Source organism: Ammospiza caudacuta, chromosome 17, assembly GCF_027887145.1.
Source record: "Ammospiza caudacuta isolate bAmmCau1 chromosome 17, bAmmCau1.pri, whole genome shotgun sequence".
NCBI lineage: Eukaryota > Metazoa > Chordata > Aves > Passeriformes > Passerellidae > Ammospiza > Ammospiza caudacuta.
In genome coordinates, this window is record NC_080609.1 from 12,878,089 (window position 1) to 12,896,081 (window position 17,993).

Below are 17,993 nucleotides of genomic sequence, written 5' to 3' on the forward strand. Positions count from 1 at the left end.
TAGGAATAAAAAATAAGCAAAGGCCCACCTGCATCATCAGGCTGTACAAATGTTAATGCATATTAGCTGCCTGATAAGATTATCACAGCCAGAAATGCTTCCCTCAATTTTCTGATTACTGAGCTTATCTCTCCCAGCTCAGCCCATCACAGATGGCTGGGGATAAAGCAAGCACACCAGATAATTCCAGGAATGTGAATAAAAGGTACTGGGATGAGGAGTAGGCTTCAATTCCAACCTACTTCTAGCAGGAAAACACTCATTATGCCTCCTGTTTCCCATGTCTGCTGCAGCCTGGATGTGTTTGCTGTTAGGAGTTTGAGGATGTTTTCTGTGCTGAGTGAGGGCAGAACTTGAAGATGGAAGGGCTGGTGAGTTATTTATCACTGGCTAAGAGGGCTCAAGAGCCTCAAAGCCCACGCGGCACCTGCTCACCCACACAGATAAATCACTGTCACCTTCTCAGGGGACAGGGGGACATTCCACAGAGATGGGTGAGGAATCTGCTCTTGGGATCTGGGGGCTCTTGTGGTGGCTGCACAGAAAAAACAGAGTGTGTGACAGGAAAAGGAGATGGGAGAGTGTGTGTCTCACAAGTGAGCCTGTGAGAAGCATCTCACTCCATACACAAATTTAGTGCCAGGTATGCTCAGGATGAGTTTCTGCTGGGTTTCTAAGAATAAGCTGCTGAAAGAGAATGAGGAGGAAAGGGCACATGGGCTGTGAGGGCATTTCATCTCATTTTTATGTCCTCTCAATTTGCAAGCACCAAGACTCCCAGGGCTGAAAATCTGATGTGCCTGAGGTGAGAAGGGACAGGAGGACACAATGATATCACTACAGATGAAACTGGCTTGAGGAGAGAGATGTTGACACAGACCTGCTTCCCAGAACTAGGATCAAAACTACTGGAGAATTTAAAGTTCAGGCCAAGACACAATTTTGTGTCACAGGAAATTATTGCCATTCAGAGCTCACTAATTGTTGATGAAATAAGAAAGTAAAGCAACTAAGGTATTAAATACTTCATTCAAAATGCGTTTTTTCTAGGTTTCATCTCTAGCAGTCATTAGGAAAACATCCCTTACTGCCAATCTCACCAAAGACATTAACATATTCAGATATTAAAAATGCTATTTATTATTATGTTATTAATGTCTTTTCCAGGACAAAAACAGTTAATTGAGATGAGATGGAGTGGATTACTCCTGGGACCCAATTCTGCTTTTCTGAAGGCAATAGAGTGCAAGCAGCAAGACAAAACAAGAATTAAGAGAATGGGTAAAAATAAGGAATCTGTTGATAAAGCCCAAGAGGTGAGAAGCTTTCCAAGATCATTCCCTTTGACACAGCCTCAGGATAGCTCTGGGAATGGGTGATGAGCATGAAATAATTCACCACCAGTTTGTCCCTTCCTGTCCACTTGTCCTCAGTACTTGTGCTGAAGAACAGACTCAAGAAACCATAAGGAAAGGAAGAGCCAAACCCCTCCTGCTGCTTTCCCTGCCTAATTCCCATCACATCCCTTTTCCTAAATTAATTTCCAGTCCTGGTTTCTTGTTCACCAGATGCCACTTTCAGCTGGCATTTTATGCTTTTTGAACCAACTCACTATTCCTGACTAAACTCTTCCAATTTTTATCAATAATTTTATGTGAGTGGCTGAGTTAAACTTTTATTGCTTTGAATACATTAAACTAGTAGAAGTCATTACCAAGCAGAGAGGGGAAAAGGGCTGCTCAAATTACAGCTCACTGCTGCATTCCCCCATTCCATGCCAAACGAGCCAGGTCAGCCTTGCTCTTTTAACTGGCATTGAGAGCAGACAGGGAACATTGTTGTGAAAATACAGCATTGTACTTCTTGTCCTGAAAGCTGCACAAGAGGGACCTAAGGACCTACCTCAACTGCAAGAGCTTCAGGGATTATATCACCCAGGATCAGACCCCCAGTGCTATTCCCACCCTACAGAACACATTAGCAACTTGTTATTTTAATAGTTTTTAAAGCTACCTAAGGTTTTTATGATAAGGCAGAATAATGAGTAATATGAGTGCCCATGGTTGAATAAAACACATGAACAGGTACTTAGTATTTTGAGGATGTGTTGTTCTCCTCTCAAAATATAATGGTGCCCCTTGTTCTCAACCTAAAGTAATCCCATTTATCCTGAACTATTTTATCTCTTTCAATTCTTAAGCATGAATTCCAGCACAGCTTTATTATTCTCAATAAAAAGTGATCAGGACACATACAGGATATAGACTAATTTTAGAATGTCCATTTTCAGAAACATGCAAGCGCCCCAAAAGAAGAAGTGCAAATAATTTTTCCAAAGTAAGTACTGCCATCATTATTTACCAAGGGAGAAAGAGAGGAAGAACATAGATTTCATTTTCATCTAGTATTTAATTATATGAAATATCATTCTTCTTTCAGCCTTACTTTTAAACCTGCCTGGACAAGATTCCAAGAAGGTGGTTCTCCTCCAAGTGTTAATAACATAGCAAACACCCACAGCAGGGAAAGAAATATGTTCCTCCCTGATACTCTCTTCTGTAGCAATTCTTTAAAGACATATGAGATGACAGGAAAAACAAAATTATGAATTCATCTCCTGACAGCTAGAAGAAACAGAACTTTGGAGAGTTGATTTTCTTGGTATGTTTCTGGCATTTGTCATTTCTGACCCATATTTGTCCCCTCCAAGCAAGCACCCTGAGTCTCTGCAATGCCATGGACCTCTTGTTCCTCAACTCAACTCCAGCAGGTTCCAGCATTGATGGAGAAAAGCTTTCCCAGAGCCTCCCACTGACCACTGCTGTCCACACCCCATCTTCAGAGTGAGGCTTATCAAAGGTCAGATCAGTCAGCCTTGAAAACCACATTTACAAACTTCTGAAAGTTTTAAACACGCTGCCCAGAAGAATGATCAAATCTCTGTTCAGGTGACTCATTTTGGGTAGTAAAGGACTCAAAATCCAAAGTATTTCAACTCACTGCCAAAGTAGGATTTGCATGTTGAAAAAAGAAAAAAATGGGGGCTGGTTTACTCGCCCACATCATGTACACACATTTCACAGAACACATGCTGGAGACATACAGTTATTATTTGAATAATGAGTGCATTTTAGTGAGGGGCTGATACAGCAATCTTATCCTGATGAAGTGTGTCTGCACGTCATTCAGCATTTTTGGAACTGTAAAAAGCAGGAAATGCTGAATCCATTAGAAATGTCTAAAGGTTTATTTAACAATGGGCTGATGCAACATCCTTTGAAAGGCCTTCCTCAGCAAAAGAGCTGATTTTGAACAGCAGAGATAAATGGGAACTGAATTGCACAGAGCCAGCGTGGAAAGGTGAATTGAGAGGCTGTGTTGGACTACAAGTCTCAACACAATTCAAGGAGCTATTTCAGTACATAAATATTTAAAATGTATGAACACCAAGCAGACTTGGAAAGGAAGAGTGTAGGCTAAAATAGACAAGAACAGAGAAAGGGGACCCCGGGTGTGATCCATGCTCTGGGCTCTGAAAACAGGCAAACCAGCACCTTGACATGGCAGTGGTGCCATTTGTGCTTCTCTCCATTGGATGTAGCAGACTAAGGAGCTTCTCTGCCTCTTCCCACAAGGCAGCACAGCAAGCTTGGTGTTGTCTGCAAGCTTATAAATCTGGCATCAAAAATCCAATGTACATGAAACACCAGTGAGTTTAATTTGGTGTCCAGCAATACCACAGCAAAGTAAGACACCATGCTGAGCACTTCAGAGATCATTCTGCTCAGCAAAAAAAAGCACCACCATCTCTTCCATATGCCCATCCCACTGGGATTCCAAAGGGCTGATCCCCCAAAACATCTGCAGAGAAGAACACAGAGGGAGAAATAAGCCTCACCAAATTTCCTAGTGAACTTTACTCTTCTTCAAAAAATAGGACAGTATTTGTAAAACAAAATATTGCTTGCCATTTAGAAACAGGCTAAGCAGTCCAGGATTAGTTGGTACATTTTCTTGGGAAAATTAAACCTTGATGCCATTGTGAAACAAAAGCAATAAAGCCAAAGAAAATTAGATATTCAACAAAAAGTGGTTTGGAAGTGCCCATCTCCCACTTGTCTGAAGAAAAGAATATGTATTATTTTTTTCTCTTGGAAGATGAAGGCTGGCTGGATCACAGTCACCGATCTCTAGGGGCTCCACCATCTGTAACAAACTTGCTGTGCTTTTATCACTGAGAAGTCAGGGCTAGGAGCAACCTCTCAGCAAACGCTTTCCTAAAGATGTACTCATGCATATATATTATTGTTGATACACACACACTGGGAAATGGACATATGCTGACTTCTGCTTCTCTCCAATACAGTCTGGACTGTGGCTTTTCTCCTCCTGTTGCAGTAAAAAGAGAGCAATTTTTCAAGTTTATACCAAATGTCATTCTATTTCATTTCCAAATATAATCTCCCAGAGAGAAGGTTCACTTGCCCTATTTCCAATCTCTAAAGTTAATACACAAATTTATATTCCTTTCTCCCACTCGCTCTCCTAAATTAAGAGGTGTAATTACTGGGAACGCTCGCTCCAAACGAACGGAGTGCCAGGGGAGAAGGAGCTGTCAGGGCTGGACGTCTGCAGCAGCCACCCTCCCCTCTCCCCCATCCCTGGAGGACCCTGCTTATGAGGCAGTTTCTGTCTTTCCCATTAGCAGGGGGAGCTCACACGCAGGAGCAGATGACAACCTCTCCCTTTCCAGCCAGGGCAATCAGAAGGGACAAAATTCACTTCAGCCTGCCAAGGCCCACTGGTGCTTGCCAGGATGATTCCTCCCCAAACCCACCTTTTGCCCCCTCCTCAGCTCTGCTGACCTCTCAGGCAACATTGAGTTCCTTAAGAACAGCAGAGAAATGCAGATTTGTGATCTAAAAATTCAGCCCCAGTCTCATCACTCTCCCCCTTCCTCATACCCAGCACCCTCTCCAAAGGAAGATTGATTATTATAATCAGACTTAGCTCTGACACAGCATTTGCATTTTCAAAGCACAGCATAGTCATTAACTAATTCATCTACCCCAAGGGAGCGTTAACGAGCATTCACCTCTCTCCCCTCTGATTCCCAATGCTCAGGCAGCCTGCAGCTTGCCTTCCAACACCTCCCCTCCACATTGTGTGGCACCAGCACAACTTGGGGAAACTCCAGACAGGCTCAGCCCTGCTGCACAGGAACAAGAGGACAAATGCACAGCCAGCCCATTTAAACCAGCCACTCTGTGGTTTCCATACCTAATCACAGCAGGACAGGGTATGGCAGGAAACTGTTCTGCAAAATGAGGCCAGTGCCACATGGGTCTCAAAATGGCCCAAACCTGAGCTGCCAGTCCAGCTGCAAGCATGTGAAGAAGGAATCACCATCACATCACAGCCCCAAAGCCCCAAATTCCTCCTGCACAACCCATCCAACAAACTCTTCCCCAAACACCTACAACACACCTTTGCTCTGTGACTCCTGCCCCTCTCAAGGGTCTTCTCATATCCCAACACCACCAGATGCCCACCATCCCCACCCACCCACCTTCCCTGGTGCTGTATTTATTTCTGTTTAATAATCTGGGATGGGTGTAGGATGTGGCTGGAAATAAGCACTACTACTACTTCAGATGGATGGAAGCTGGCTCAGAGCTCAAAATTAACAAACCTGGAAAGTTCATGGGGAAGAAGAGCAAACATCTTGTACAAGAGACACACTGAACAGGGGAACTGAAGATGTTAATTTAAACCTATGAGTTTATTCAAGCATAATTACACATTTCAGCCCTCACTCCAAGAAAGGAGCAGACAAGGAATCTCTTCCTCTCAGCCTGTCCTGCCCACGCTCGCAGGCACTGCTGAGACCTCACTGCCACTGCTTGACAGCAAAACACCTTTGACAGCTCCACATCCAAACCCCTCTCTTTGCTCTAACAGCTCATTCTGAAGAAGGATCACCTAATTTCCATGTTCATTCAGCTCAGAGCTCTCTGCTGTTATCAGCCTTGCTCCACTACTTCCACCAGGCGTGTAGATGACTGTTTCCTTTAATTAGTACCGAAAGCTCCTCCCAGCCAGGGAGAACAAAACAGCTGGTGTCCACCGAGAGAAGGCAACTCCGGAGTAATTAGCCTTAACTGGCTGACACCTCCTACCCATTACTCCTGGTTAGAACAGCAAAACACAGAATAAGAGCCTGCTTAGGGAACCTGTCAAGGTGCCAGACAGGATGTGCCACATCCCTGCCCAGTGTGGCTGTGGTGCTGGCACAATGGAGTTGTCTGCTCTTGAGAAGAGCATCACACAGATCACTTCTTTCATGCAGGAACAGGCATATTTTGCTAGAATCAAGTCTTCTAGCAGCTATAATTTACAGGCAAAGCAACAAATAAATCTGCAAAGATGTCATACCTCCTCTGTGCAGAGTTTGAATACAGTTTGTTTCCTAAAAATATAGCCTCGAGCAGTTTCCTGAGCATTCAGTCAAGAATTCTTATCAAACAGGAGCTTGTAATCGCACCTCTCACTCCCTCCATCAGTTTTCTCGTTGAAAAATCATCACATAATAAACAGTCAGAGAAGAATCTATGCAGTTACCAAGCACCTAGGAAGATCAAAGGGGAGAGAGGAATCCAACATCCATTTTTGTTTCTTTGTTTCCTAACATAAACACGGTCGAATCAATCCCGCTTAATAAAGTAGAGAGAGCAAAGGAGCCTTCACTGAGCGCTTGAACTTAATCTTCTTTCTCTTGCTCACATGGAACAGCACACAGCCTGGGTTTTTAGGAACAGCCCTCTCTCTCCTTCTGCAGCTCCAGACCAATTTTGCAGTTCACTACAGCTGGGAGCACTGTTTGCTGGCACATCCTGGCAGGGGCCAGCAGAGCTGCCTGCTAAAGCTGCTCTCTGAACTCCCAGAGCTGGGAAATGTGAGGATGGGGCAAGGGGCCCAGCTGTGTGAAAGCAGCAGCTCTCCTGACAGGGCCTCCCAGCTGCTTTAAAGGAAGCTGCAGAGCCTTGAAGAAGCCTTGTTCCCCAAACCCTGCCCAAAGAACAGGTTAAGTAGAGCAGGCTGAATATTTTCTAGCTAAATGACCCATCCTGAGATTAGCCTGTGACAAAAAGCAATGGGCTTTTAATGTATAAGAAGTGAGCAATCTCTCTCCTGGTGCCAAAACCCAAAGGTCACAGGGCCCTGCCAAGACTGCTCTGCCCATTTCAGCCTCTGGGATGATGCCTGCAGGAACCTTCAGTTGCCAGCAGCAGTCACAGAATAAAAGACAAACAGCAATTCCCTCTCAAATACCATATGCTCAACTCTTGTGCCAAAGCACAAACCTGGCATTTTAACCTTTGGTGAACATGTTCTTGCTGCCACCAACAATAAACTGTGAGGCCCAGCTCAGAGGAAAGGTGTACTGGATGTGCAGTGATGACATTAGCACTGAACACAGCATTACCAGGACAGGGCCTGGCAGGAGCTAGATTTTAGACAGCCAGTCTTTAGAGGTTAATGAAATATTCATAAATAAGTTAAAATTCTCCTGACAAGCCAGATCCTGTAATACAACAAAGAGTTGTCAGCCTCAATTAAGCAATTCCAAAGAGGTAGGGCTCTGCCATTCATTATTTACCAAGAGGTCACAGGAAAAATTCTGCTCTATGATCTCCTTGTCTCCGTGGATAAACTGGGTTTTACAGCTCCTGCTGGAGGACTCTGCTGCCCTGACAGACCCCAGCCTGCCACAGCTACTACCTATCCCCAGCAACCATCAGCCAAAGGCAAGAAACACTGGGAACAAGCCCTTCTAAGGACACAGACACAAAAAGACTAAAAACAAATGATGTAACAAGCTGATTAGCCTGTTAGTGTAAGGACTAAGTCTTGAAACTTAAACTTTTTTTTTAAGCCTTTATCTCCCTTTTTGTACACACAAAGCCAGCCCCAGGCAAGAAGAGAAGTATCCAGCAACCTTTGATCTGCAGGCACAGCCTCTGAACATGCCCTCCGTGCCCCCCTAGATCCCAGAGCTGGAGAGCTTCACATCCCCCTGCATGTTCAGAACAAGCTGTGCTTACAGAATTGGATCTCTTGCATCAGATCTCTCAGGATGGTCCTCTTCTGATGCAGGCACAGCTTCCCAGAGCTGTGAAAGCAGGAGGAAACTGGTCTCCAACCTTGTTACAAGCAAGCTGTAAATCAGTTGTTATTTTGTCCTGTTCTAACACGATTGTTCAACAGCCCAAATTCTTCCTTTCCCTCTCTGGACATGCACAGGCACACTTCATATTCCTTCTACAGCTCCTCCAAGCTGCCTTTTAGGAAGGCAGAATAAAGGAGCAGAAATGATAGAACCCTAGAGGTCTCCTGGACCTCTACCTGGTTTTCTCAAAGTGCTGAACATAATGTAGAGACCCTGCACTTCCCACGAAATTTTAGTTTAGCTAAATTGAACCAAGTGAGCCTGAGGTAGCCCATAAACTTCTTACAGTTCCTGTAGAGATGAATGAAGCCTGGAAAAGCACAATTCTTGCACGTGTATTAATTACCCTTTTACATCTCCAGGCTGTGCCTAGTATAATAAAGCCTCTGATAGTATTCCTGTCCTGTTCTCATTTAACCAAGTAACTCAGTGTAACTCAGATTTTAGTGACAACAGTGACACTTACCAGGACCACTCCAGCTCCAGCACCTTCTAAATAGGACAACTACTCACTTTTCTCCTCTGCTCAACAATTGAAGAGAAAAAACCTCCCCACTTCTCTCTTTCCAGTCATCATCATGTCTGTCAGTACAGCTCAGGTTTTAGGGGTACACCTGTGGCATGGAGGCCACCCCAAATGCTGGGCTGGGAATTAGGGCCATGTCCATGAGTCCCACCTGAGCTGGAATTGCTCTCCAGGTCTGGGTCAGACCATTTACCCCCAGTCTGGCAGCACCTGTCCCATAGGGAAGGGCAGCAGGAAAGCAGCTCTCCACTGCAGGCAGCCACACTTCTTCCTCCTGGCAGTGCTAACCCCGTGTCAGCTCTTAGCACATTAGAAGAGCAAAAGAAAACAATCCTGCTGAAACCAAACAGTGCTGCCGTGTCCCATAAAGCTTCCACCTTAATGGATCCAACAGCAGGTTCATTTGTGTAATGGGACTTTTAAACAGACCGTTTATTTCTTTTTAATTTGAAGGGAATGTGCTATTTGATCCCATGTGCCCGGCTAGATTTTTAAAACAGAGATAAACCAGGAGAATTGACTCACTAAGTCTCTCCTTCTCACCTAATTAAAAGAGCATTGAGATAGGAACGTGCAGAGGTGTAGTGCTGATCACCTCTCCAGCTTACAGCAGTTTGGCAGCTCTCATCCACCAGGATCCCAACGATTCCTCCACACTCCCTGCTCTGCCCACAGTCACCTGCCACAGATGTTTCTGATGGTGCCACGCTTCTGTGTGCTGAACATGAATTTTCCAAGAGGGAACACAGCAGGTGCAACACACCAACTGAGGCTGTTCATCATTCCCCAGGCTAAGAGAGGGAGAAAAAAAAATAACCTTGTCTGTGTACCTCAGAGCTCACTATATTCCTACCCCGTGGGGAATAGCAGGGACCAGTTTTAATGTAGTTGTTTACAACAGGCACTGAGAGCTCTCAGCCAGGGAAAAAGAAAGGACAAGCGCACTCCCATCCCTCTATTCTAGGCTTCACCTTCAGAACCAAAACTCCACAGTTAAAACAGGGGGAAGACTCAAAATAGGGCATCAATGATTCCTGCACAATCATCCCCCTCTTCTAACAACTCATAATTCCAATTTAAGGGATCACACAATAAAGTGAAGAACGATATAAACACTGTGAAGTAAACAAGCAACAAATGGCTTTGCTGAAGTAAAACTAAAACTACCTGATAGAGAAAAAGATGTCTCAGACACATTCAAAACAAACACAATTCAATGAAGGCCTTTGGTCTAAAAATACAAACGCACAAACACAATTACTGAGAGCACAGAGGCTTTACCACAGAGGAGCATAAACTGATCAGAAAGAGGAAACAACATGAAAACAGAAGAAACAGCACAGAATTGAAATGTCAGAGTGCAAGTCCCAAAACAGCTCCTACAAACTGAGCCTTCCTCAGCCAGAAACTGGAGAGGAGGACAGAGTGGGGCAGATGAACTGATCCCAGGGTGAACATCATCACTGGAAATGGGAGATGACCTGGATACAGCTCAGCTCTTCCACCACAGAAGTGGAAGAGGTTCCTGCCTCTACTCCATGATCCCGTAGAAGACACTTTTGCAAAACCTACTGCAGGAACACCACCTGGAATGATGTGACCACTGTGATTACTCATCTTCAAAGGAGAGATGGAAAGAGGAAGAGATTTAAAGCAAGCTGCAAGATTCATGAGGAAACTGAAGAGCCTGTTTTAAGAGAAGGCTGCAAGAGCTTGATTTGTTTAACCTAGACAAATGAAAGGCTGGGAGAGAACAATTGTTCTCTATAAGTATGTCACAGCATAAATATGAGGGAGGAAGAACAGTCACTGTAGTTTAAGGAGAATATTAGCACAAGAAAAAAATGGATATTAACTGCACATATATTTTCACTTGGAACTGGGAAGATTTCAGCTATCAGAGCAGTCTTCCCATGACAGTAATGGTACAAACAACCAAAGCAGTTTCAAGACAAGCTTGATAAATTTATGGACTGAGATATATACTGAATTTGCCTCAGTTACTGAAGGACTGGACTTTATGATCTAAAAGTCCTCTTCCAGTCTTCTGTTACTATATCATTTCATTCTGGATTACCTTCTTTTGCTGTCTCTTTATAACCAGGTTCATGCTTTTCAATCTGATTTGAGAAGTGGATATTTCTCTAAGATTGCCTCACTAAAACTGTTCACCCTGCTGCTCAGCTGAGTGCCAGGCTGCTCATCTGTCTTGGCTTTGCTGGCCTCACATAAAGTGTTAGGAAAAAATCTGTCACATGGGAAGGAGATTTGCTGTCACCTGCTAAATCAATTCAGAAATTATGTAATGCACTTTTGATAGATGGAGACTTCCTGCACCAGTCAGTTGTCTCCTGCCCCTCCCAACCTGTTGGTTCTAAAGATGTTCCAGCAAAGCTTCATTTTTATTTATAACTACTGTGGTTCAGCCCTCTAATCCCACATTTAATTGCTTTCCTGTTACAGAAAACACAGAGAATTTACATTTCCACTAATGAACACCACTTTTGTTCTTGTTCTCAGTCTGTTGTATTTCTTGCATTCTGTTCAATAGCTCTTAAACAAGAATTAAATTAGCTCTATTGGCCATTAATCCAGGGCAGGTATTCCTATACTAAAGTTAATATTTTTTCCTATTATCATTGGTGTTACCTGTAAATTAAAAACATAGTAATAATTTCTCCATGTTGCCTTCCAGTTAACAGCTAGTTCCCAACTACATCCAGCTCAGTGTTCTCTGAGTTTATTTCCTTCATGTCCTCTCCTTTCTGTCTCCATTTCTACTCCTGATAACCATCAGGGTAGGCAGTCACTGACATTTAAGTTAATCCTAAACATTATGATTTCATCAGACTGAACACGTGATTGGCTCTTTAACTATTGCTGATCTGCTGCTCCTAAATAAAGGTCTCCTCTTCTCTGCAAAGGGTTAACCAACACTTTTCCCCAAGGCAAGGGGCGTTGATTATATTAATTTTGAGGTGTCTTTATTCCCTCTGTAAGGACACTCAATTTATGCCATTCATTTGGTGACGGCTGCATTCTTGGACGTCAAATCTTCTTTACCTCCCACCCTGCTAAGCAATTCCTCTGATTCTTATATCCATCCTTTTTAATCTGCTGGAGGGTGAAATTTAATTTGTTCCAAAGAGCAGTCTATAGATTTCAGAGCCCACACGGGCCAAGCTGTCTTTTGAAGATGAAAGCCAAAAGATGCCCAAAGCACCTCAGGGTAATGAAAATACAGGTGATGCTTTTTTAATACCAAGCCAACTTCCCTCAGGGATTAATGATGGAGAACAAAAAATCTTGACATGAATGCCCCCTGCTACACAACCAGACTGGAAGAAAGAGTAAGATCAGAGAGCAGAGCTGTTGCTTGGATGGCAAGCTTGAACCAAACAATCTCCTCGTGTCTATAAAGGGATATGAAAAAGGAAAACGAAAATTACAAAAACAAACACGTCTTCTGTTTCCCTTCCCTCAGGGAGGGAAAGAAAAATAATATAACAAACAAGAAGGCATTTTCCACAAATAATATTTTGGTGTGAGTGAAGCTCTCCCTCAGCTTTAGGCCAGTAGAGCACTAAACTAACATAGCATGAGAAATAAGATCCTGGGATCACAGATCAGGGAGCTGTGTGAACTCTGAGCAACCTCCTTGCACATCCTGCAAATAAACACACTGTAGCACCAACCCCAATAAAGAAAACTTCCAGTGCTGATCAAATTATCAGAAAAGTGCACATTCATACCAAAAAAATGGAAACAACAAACATTCAGCAAATAAAAGACAGAAAAATCCCATGGATCTCTCAGCTCAGTGACCTGAGCCCTATTAAGAGTGGTGACTTTTATGTGTCTTATGGGCATACATTGTTCCCTTACAGTATGAACATGCTTAAACTGTGAAAAAAACCCCAAAAATAAATAAGTGAAGGGTTAGAGGGAGAGGAAAATCAAAGTTTCATTGTTAATTACATAGCACAATGATAAGGGTAATTTTTCTTAAATCAAAAAATAAATTCTAGGTTCAAGTTCCCTGAAGGATATAAAATATTAGAGGGTTTTTTATGGTTGCAATCACAAACTCATTTCTCCAGCCACTACTGGCCGTGTCTAATTAGGGCAAAGTATGTTAATGATACAGATGCACAGCCCAGAGATGTCTTCAGTTGCAATATTAATTGCATTTAGGGAAACAGGCATGAATTGTGCTTATACAAGCTAATTAGTATGGGTTTGCTAATTAATACTGGAAAGTCAAACTGCCTTTGTCTTGTCAACTGCAATTAACTGAAGACATTTAAATTTCCTTTTTTGTTGTTCCTTCAGTAGCACGCTCGCTTTCAGTTGACAAGCAAAGAACCCCTGCACTGGAGCAGTGAGAGCAGCCCCTCCATTTCACTGGATCCCATTTTCCTCTAGAAGGACCTGACCTGGCACAGGGCTCCTTATCACACACACACACACACCACCCTTCCTCTGCCATTATCCCTGGGGACACAATTCCCTGAGCTTGTCCCCAGAGGAGAGGCCCTGACTGTGCAGATACTGTTCTATTGAGGCCATGATCCCATCAGACTTATCCCATGAGTATTGTACTTTTAAATATGGCTGTGTAAAGAATGAATATTGCTATGTAAAAAATTGCTATGTAAATCATTGACCAGGGCACCAGAGATGCCCCCACTGATAGAAAGAAGTCCTTGGCTCTCTCAGGGAGGTGCTACCAGCCAGCGTCCTGGAGCCAGAGCCCAGCTCTTCATTTCCAGTGCCCCAGGAGGGTGGCAGAGCCATCAGAGCTCTTTGGGGTGGCAGCAGAGGTGTCACCTGCACAGAGGTTTGTCCCAGAAGGTGATTGTCCCAAACACCTGCACCTGACAGGTGTTTGTTCCATTTCACTCAGAGCCTGTTTGCAGAAGAGCTGGTTAAAAGCAATATCCACATCTGTCAGCACCCAGAGCAGGACAAGCCCTTCAGCATTCCCAGCTCAGCATGGAACTGGGGCTGGAAGCTCACAGGTGAAAGGGATGAAAAGGAAAGTGAGAGGCCAGCAATCCAAACCAGGCAAATAATTTTGCTGAAGTGTCAAATTTAAAGGAGTCAAAAATCAGGCCATGCAGGTGAGACACTGATCTGGAGAGGGGGGAAACGAACCACATAAAGAGCATTTTGCTGGATGGCAGGAGGAGAGTGGGGCTGGTGGCATATCCACAGGAGCCTGTGGCAGGCAACTATGGAACAGCCCCATCCAAAGGGGAAAGACCTCAGTCACCATCACCCCTGCAGAAGACACAAGGTGACAACAACTTTTCCTACCAGGGAGCTTTTGACTGGGCATGCAGAAGAACCATCAACCATCATTGAAAAGGAGCTATACTGTCGGGTTTTCCCTCGAAAGGGGAAAAGATGGGAAAAAAAAATTCTTTTCCTCTGTATGAATCAATTCTCCTGTATTTATTGAATAAATTCAAGCTGCAGAATAAAGCCCACACCTCACAATCTGCAATCCATGATTAAACCACCCCAGAAAACAGCCTGTTCATGGGAGGCTGATGTAAGAGTTACTGGAAGATCACAAGACCAGCAGTTTTCCACTGAGAAACCCTTGGGAATAGGCACTGAACACTGACTGCAGCTTTATCCTCTGATGGATGATTCACAACACCAATTAATGCTTTAACACTGCAAGTTCCAGCTTCTCCAGCCCTCTGCTAGCCCACTTAATGCAAGAAATTTTTGAAGGCAAACAACTCAAAAAGCAGGCTTAATGAGACCAAAATAAAAACTTTTAAATGTTAAAAAAACCCAACTTTGTAACATCAGAACATTTAAAACATAACAGCAAGTTTTTCCTCTGATACATCCAGTGAGCACAACACCAAATTGATTATATAGAATTTGAAACTGTTACAAGGCAGCCCGTAATGAGATCAGCTGGTAAACAGGATTAATTCAGTTTTCTTTGGAAGTATCAGCTGTGGCCTGTGTCACCACAGAAAGCAGCTGGGCATACAAAAATGTTTGCCCACAACGTGAGACCACCCCAGAACCGGAATCAATTAACGCTCTCATGATGGAAAATCTGATGTTGAAACAGCAAGAGGCACAAATTTTAAAAAAAGATCCTAACAGACGTATGGCAACCCATTAATAGCACAGCAGGGGCACCTCATCCTGCCCTTCAGTGCCCTACTAGAGCTCAGCACAAGTCTAAAAAGACTCATGTTGGCACTCTAGTTTATGATTTGGATTTTAGAACAGATGTCTGTTTAGCACCTACTTACTAGCCAGTGCTGCGGGCCTGTTTTTATATTAGTAATAAAATTAATCACATCTACAGAATGAATCTCTGCATCTTGGATACTGCTCAGGTTTTCCTTGTGACTAGGAAAAGTTGCAGGAATCCCACAGTTCATCCATTAGCAAAAATATCAGTTCACAAAATAGCTTAACACTGACACGTCATTTATTCCTGAGTATAAAAAATCATATTCGAGTCATGAAACTGAATATAAACCTCCCTGCTACCTGGTTTTGTGTCCTTTTATTGTTTTTGGTCCTTGAGGGAAGTGCCAATAAAATAGATGAACCCAGCAGAAAATTAACAGATATTATAAAAAAATAGTTTGTGGTAATTCTCTTGTATCTCATCTGCCTGTTCTTTGAACACTTGAGACTGAATCAAGGCCCCCAAAGAAAGGAGTTAATTCAGTATGAAATTAAATGCTTGCTTCTGATCTAGAACTGCTGAGGAGAAAAGGAATTGCCAGAAAAAGGAAGGCAGACCACTAAATCCCATCCAAAACTTTTTCCAGGTGAGTATAGAGACAGGCAGTGCCAAGACTGGCAGCAGCAACACAACTTTTGCAATGTTTATTTGCTGCTCATTTCTGAATATTTGGAACTGATCCACTGTTTAAATGAACTGAACTTTGCATATTGCTGCTCTGTAGAACAACCAGGGGGAAAAAAAAGGCAGAAATTGAACACTTACCATCTCTGCTCTTTGCTTGTGGTTTCCCACTTCTTCCAGAACCTGAGACAGCTGAGCCTTCAAGACACATGGGAAAAAAAATAAAAGAAATGAGGTCTAGGATGTAATTTTGGAAGTTTAATGAGACTCTTCCCCCCCTCCCCCAAAAAAATCACATATGGCACCATGATTTTCATGGCATTGAGAAGGAATTATAAGTATTTGGTCTTATTGTGTCCTGTCAGCATCCCATGCCATGAGACAGTCCTATCCCAAATATCCTGAAGTCTAAGTGCACAAGAAAAACCAGGTTTATTGCAGAGATGCCACAAGATGAGCCAGCCCAAATTTCAATCCCACGGTCCAGCCAGAACTGTGGTCCACTCAAATTTCTGTAAGCTGCAGAAAGAGTGGTCTAAAACCCACCCAGTTTTGCCCAGTTTAACTTTGAAGAAGAGGAGGTTTAGCTCCATAGCTCCTGAAAGGAGTGTGTGTTTCAAGCTAACTTCATAGAAAATGTTCTGTGAATTTCTGGGGTCCAGGGTCAGGTTTTGTCCCACAGCCTTCCAAAATGCTGTGGGAAAACATCAAGAAAACCTGCTCTTTAACATAAACCTCTTGAATTTCCAATGAGAAAAGATCTCAATGCAGCATTTCTACTTTTTAAAAGGGAAATTTGAAATGTAAAGAATCTCAAACCAGAGCAGAAATACCTTTGGTTATCCTGGCATAATCTAAGGGGAAACAGGAACTTGACTCAGAAAAGGATCTTTTACAGAGTTTTGTTTATGAAAAGGGATTTTAAACCAAATGGGTATTTGGGAGACAGTTAAGAGAAGCCACACATAATACATGAATGCTATTACTTCCCACATCCTTGATTTTCTAACACTCTGCTAGGCTGCAATCAGCCTTTCTCTGCTTAGCAAAAAAAACCAATGTAAACAAATAAAAGAAATAAAAAAAACTTTCCTACAAACTGATTCATGTCATTTCAAGCAAATATTCATTAAAATCCTCTGGAGTCTCTCAACTTCCCACCACATATGAAATGAGTCTTTTGAGTGCCACATCCAAACCAGAGACAAACAGCAAGCAAGCAGTTTATTACAATGAAAAGCAAAACATTCAGCTTTGGAGGCTAACTGCACTGAAATGCAAGCAAATAATTAAATAAAAAAATACTGTCTAAGGGTTCAGCACAGCAGAAGTTCCATTTTGCCAACAAACAAGCAAACAGTTCCAAATTTCCCTGGCCCCAGAGCTCAGTGGAAACTGAAAAAGTTTCAGCCTCTTGCTGTGCAGGGCTGGGGATGATGTGACATTATTTGAGGAAGAGGCACTGCAAAAGGATGAAAAGGGTTTTAACACAAGCCTGGGACCTGGCAGAGGAGAATGAAACACATTCATTAAACACTGCAGGAGATGCCAGCCCCAACCCAAACTGGAGTGCCTGGGCAGGCAAGGGAAGAGAGCAAATGAAATGATCACCAAGCTTGATGGGGAAACATCAGGGAACTGTAAATTTGCAGACACCTGGGAAAGGCTTTTCCCTGCTGCTGCTGAAGCAGGTACAATGGAGCAGGCTGGAGCCAGGAGCTGCTTGGGGAAGAATTAGAAAACAAGACCTTAGAGAGGTTATTTAGGAGAGGTGATGGCATAAACTCTGCAAAACACCTCAAGACTGATTGAATATCTTTGATTACAAACTACTCCAACTGTTCTGTATATTTATTAGCTTTCTCTGTATGAAGATGACCTTTATATGGGAACCACTAGCCTATTCTAAACCAGAGATAAGAATTACTTCATTTAAAATTACATTAAAAATAATGTATTTTCTTGCAGCAGCTACCAGTCCTGAATTTGAGGTCAAGTCTGTGTTCAGCCTCCTGTTCACACAGAATCCTATGGAATCACAGAGTAACCCACCCTGGAACAGTGGGAATCCCCTCTAAGGTCAATCCTCTGTGGTTTTGGTGGGCACCTGGATGAACCCATCACACTGTGCCATGGGTTCAGTGTAAATATTTTTATTTATAACACCAAGGCAAAAGTACCCTAGCAGCCTGTTTAACTAGATGGGTATAAGAGCATTTTAAAGCATAATATCTCCATAAAAGTCAGAAGAAAAGGATAGCAAAGACTCCAATGCATTTTACTTCAGGAAAAGGCTGGAAAAACCTTTTAGGCAAGAGAAAAATAATATAAAGGGATGGGGAAAATTGAAAATACAAGTGGGAAATATGCCATAATTTATC

The 17,993-nt window shown here is 42.9% G+C and overlaps 1 protein-coding gene across 6 annotated transcripts in view; it reads right to left on the bottom strand.

The window, feature by feature from the left end:
• MAD1L1 (mitotic arrest deficient 1 like 1) overlaps nucleotides 1–17,993 on the bottom strand; it is a 346,806-nt gene that overhangs the window by 163,585 nt on the left and 165,228 nt on the right. For all 6 annotated transcript variants that reach the window (XM_058815936.1, XM_058815934.1, XM_058815935.1 and 3 more), the window contains one exon: nucleotides 15,754–15,810. In XM_058815936.1, the coding sequence (XP_058671919.1) occupies nucleotides 15,754–15,810 (57 nt within the window). The remainder of the gene's footprint in view (nucleotides 1–15,753; nucleotides 15,811–17,993) is intronic.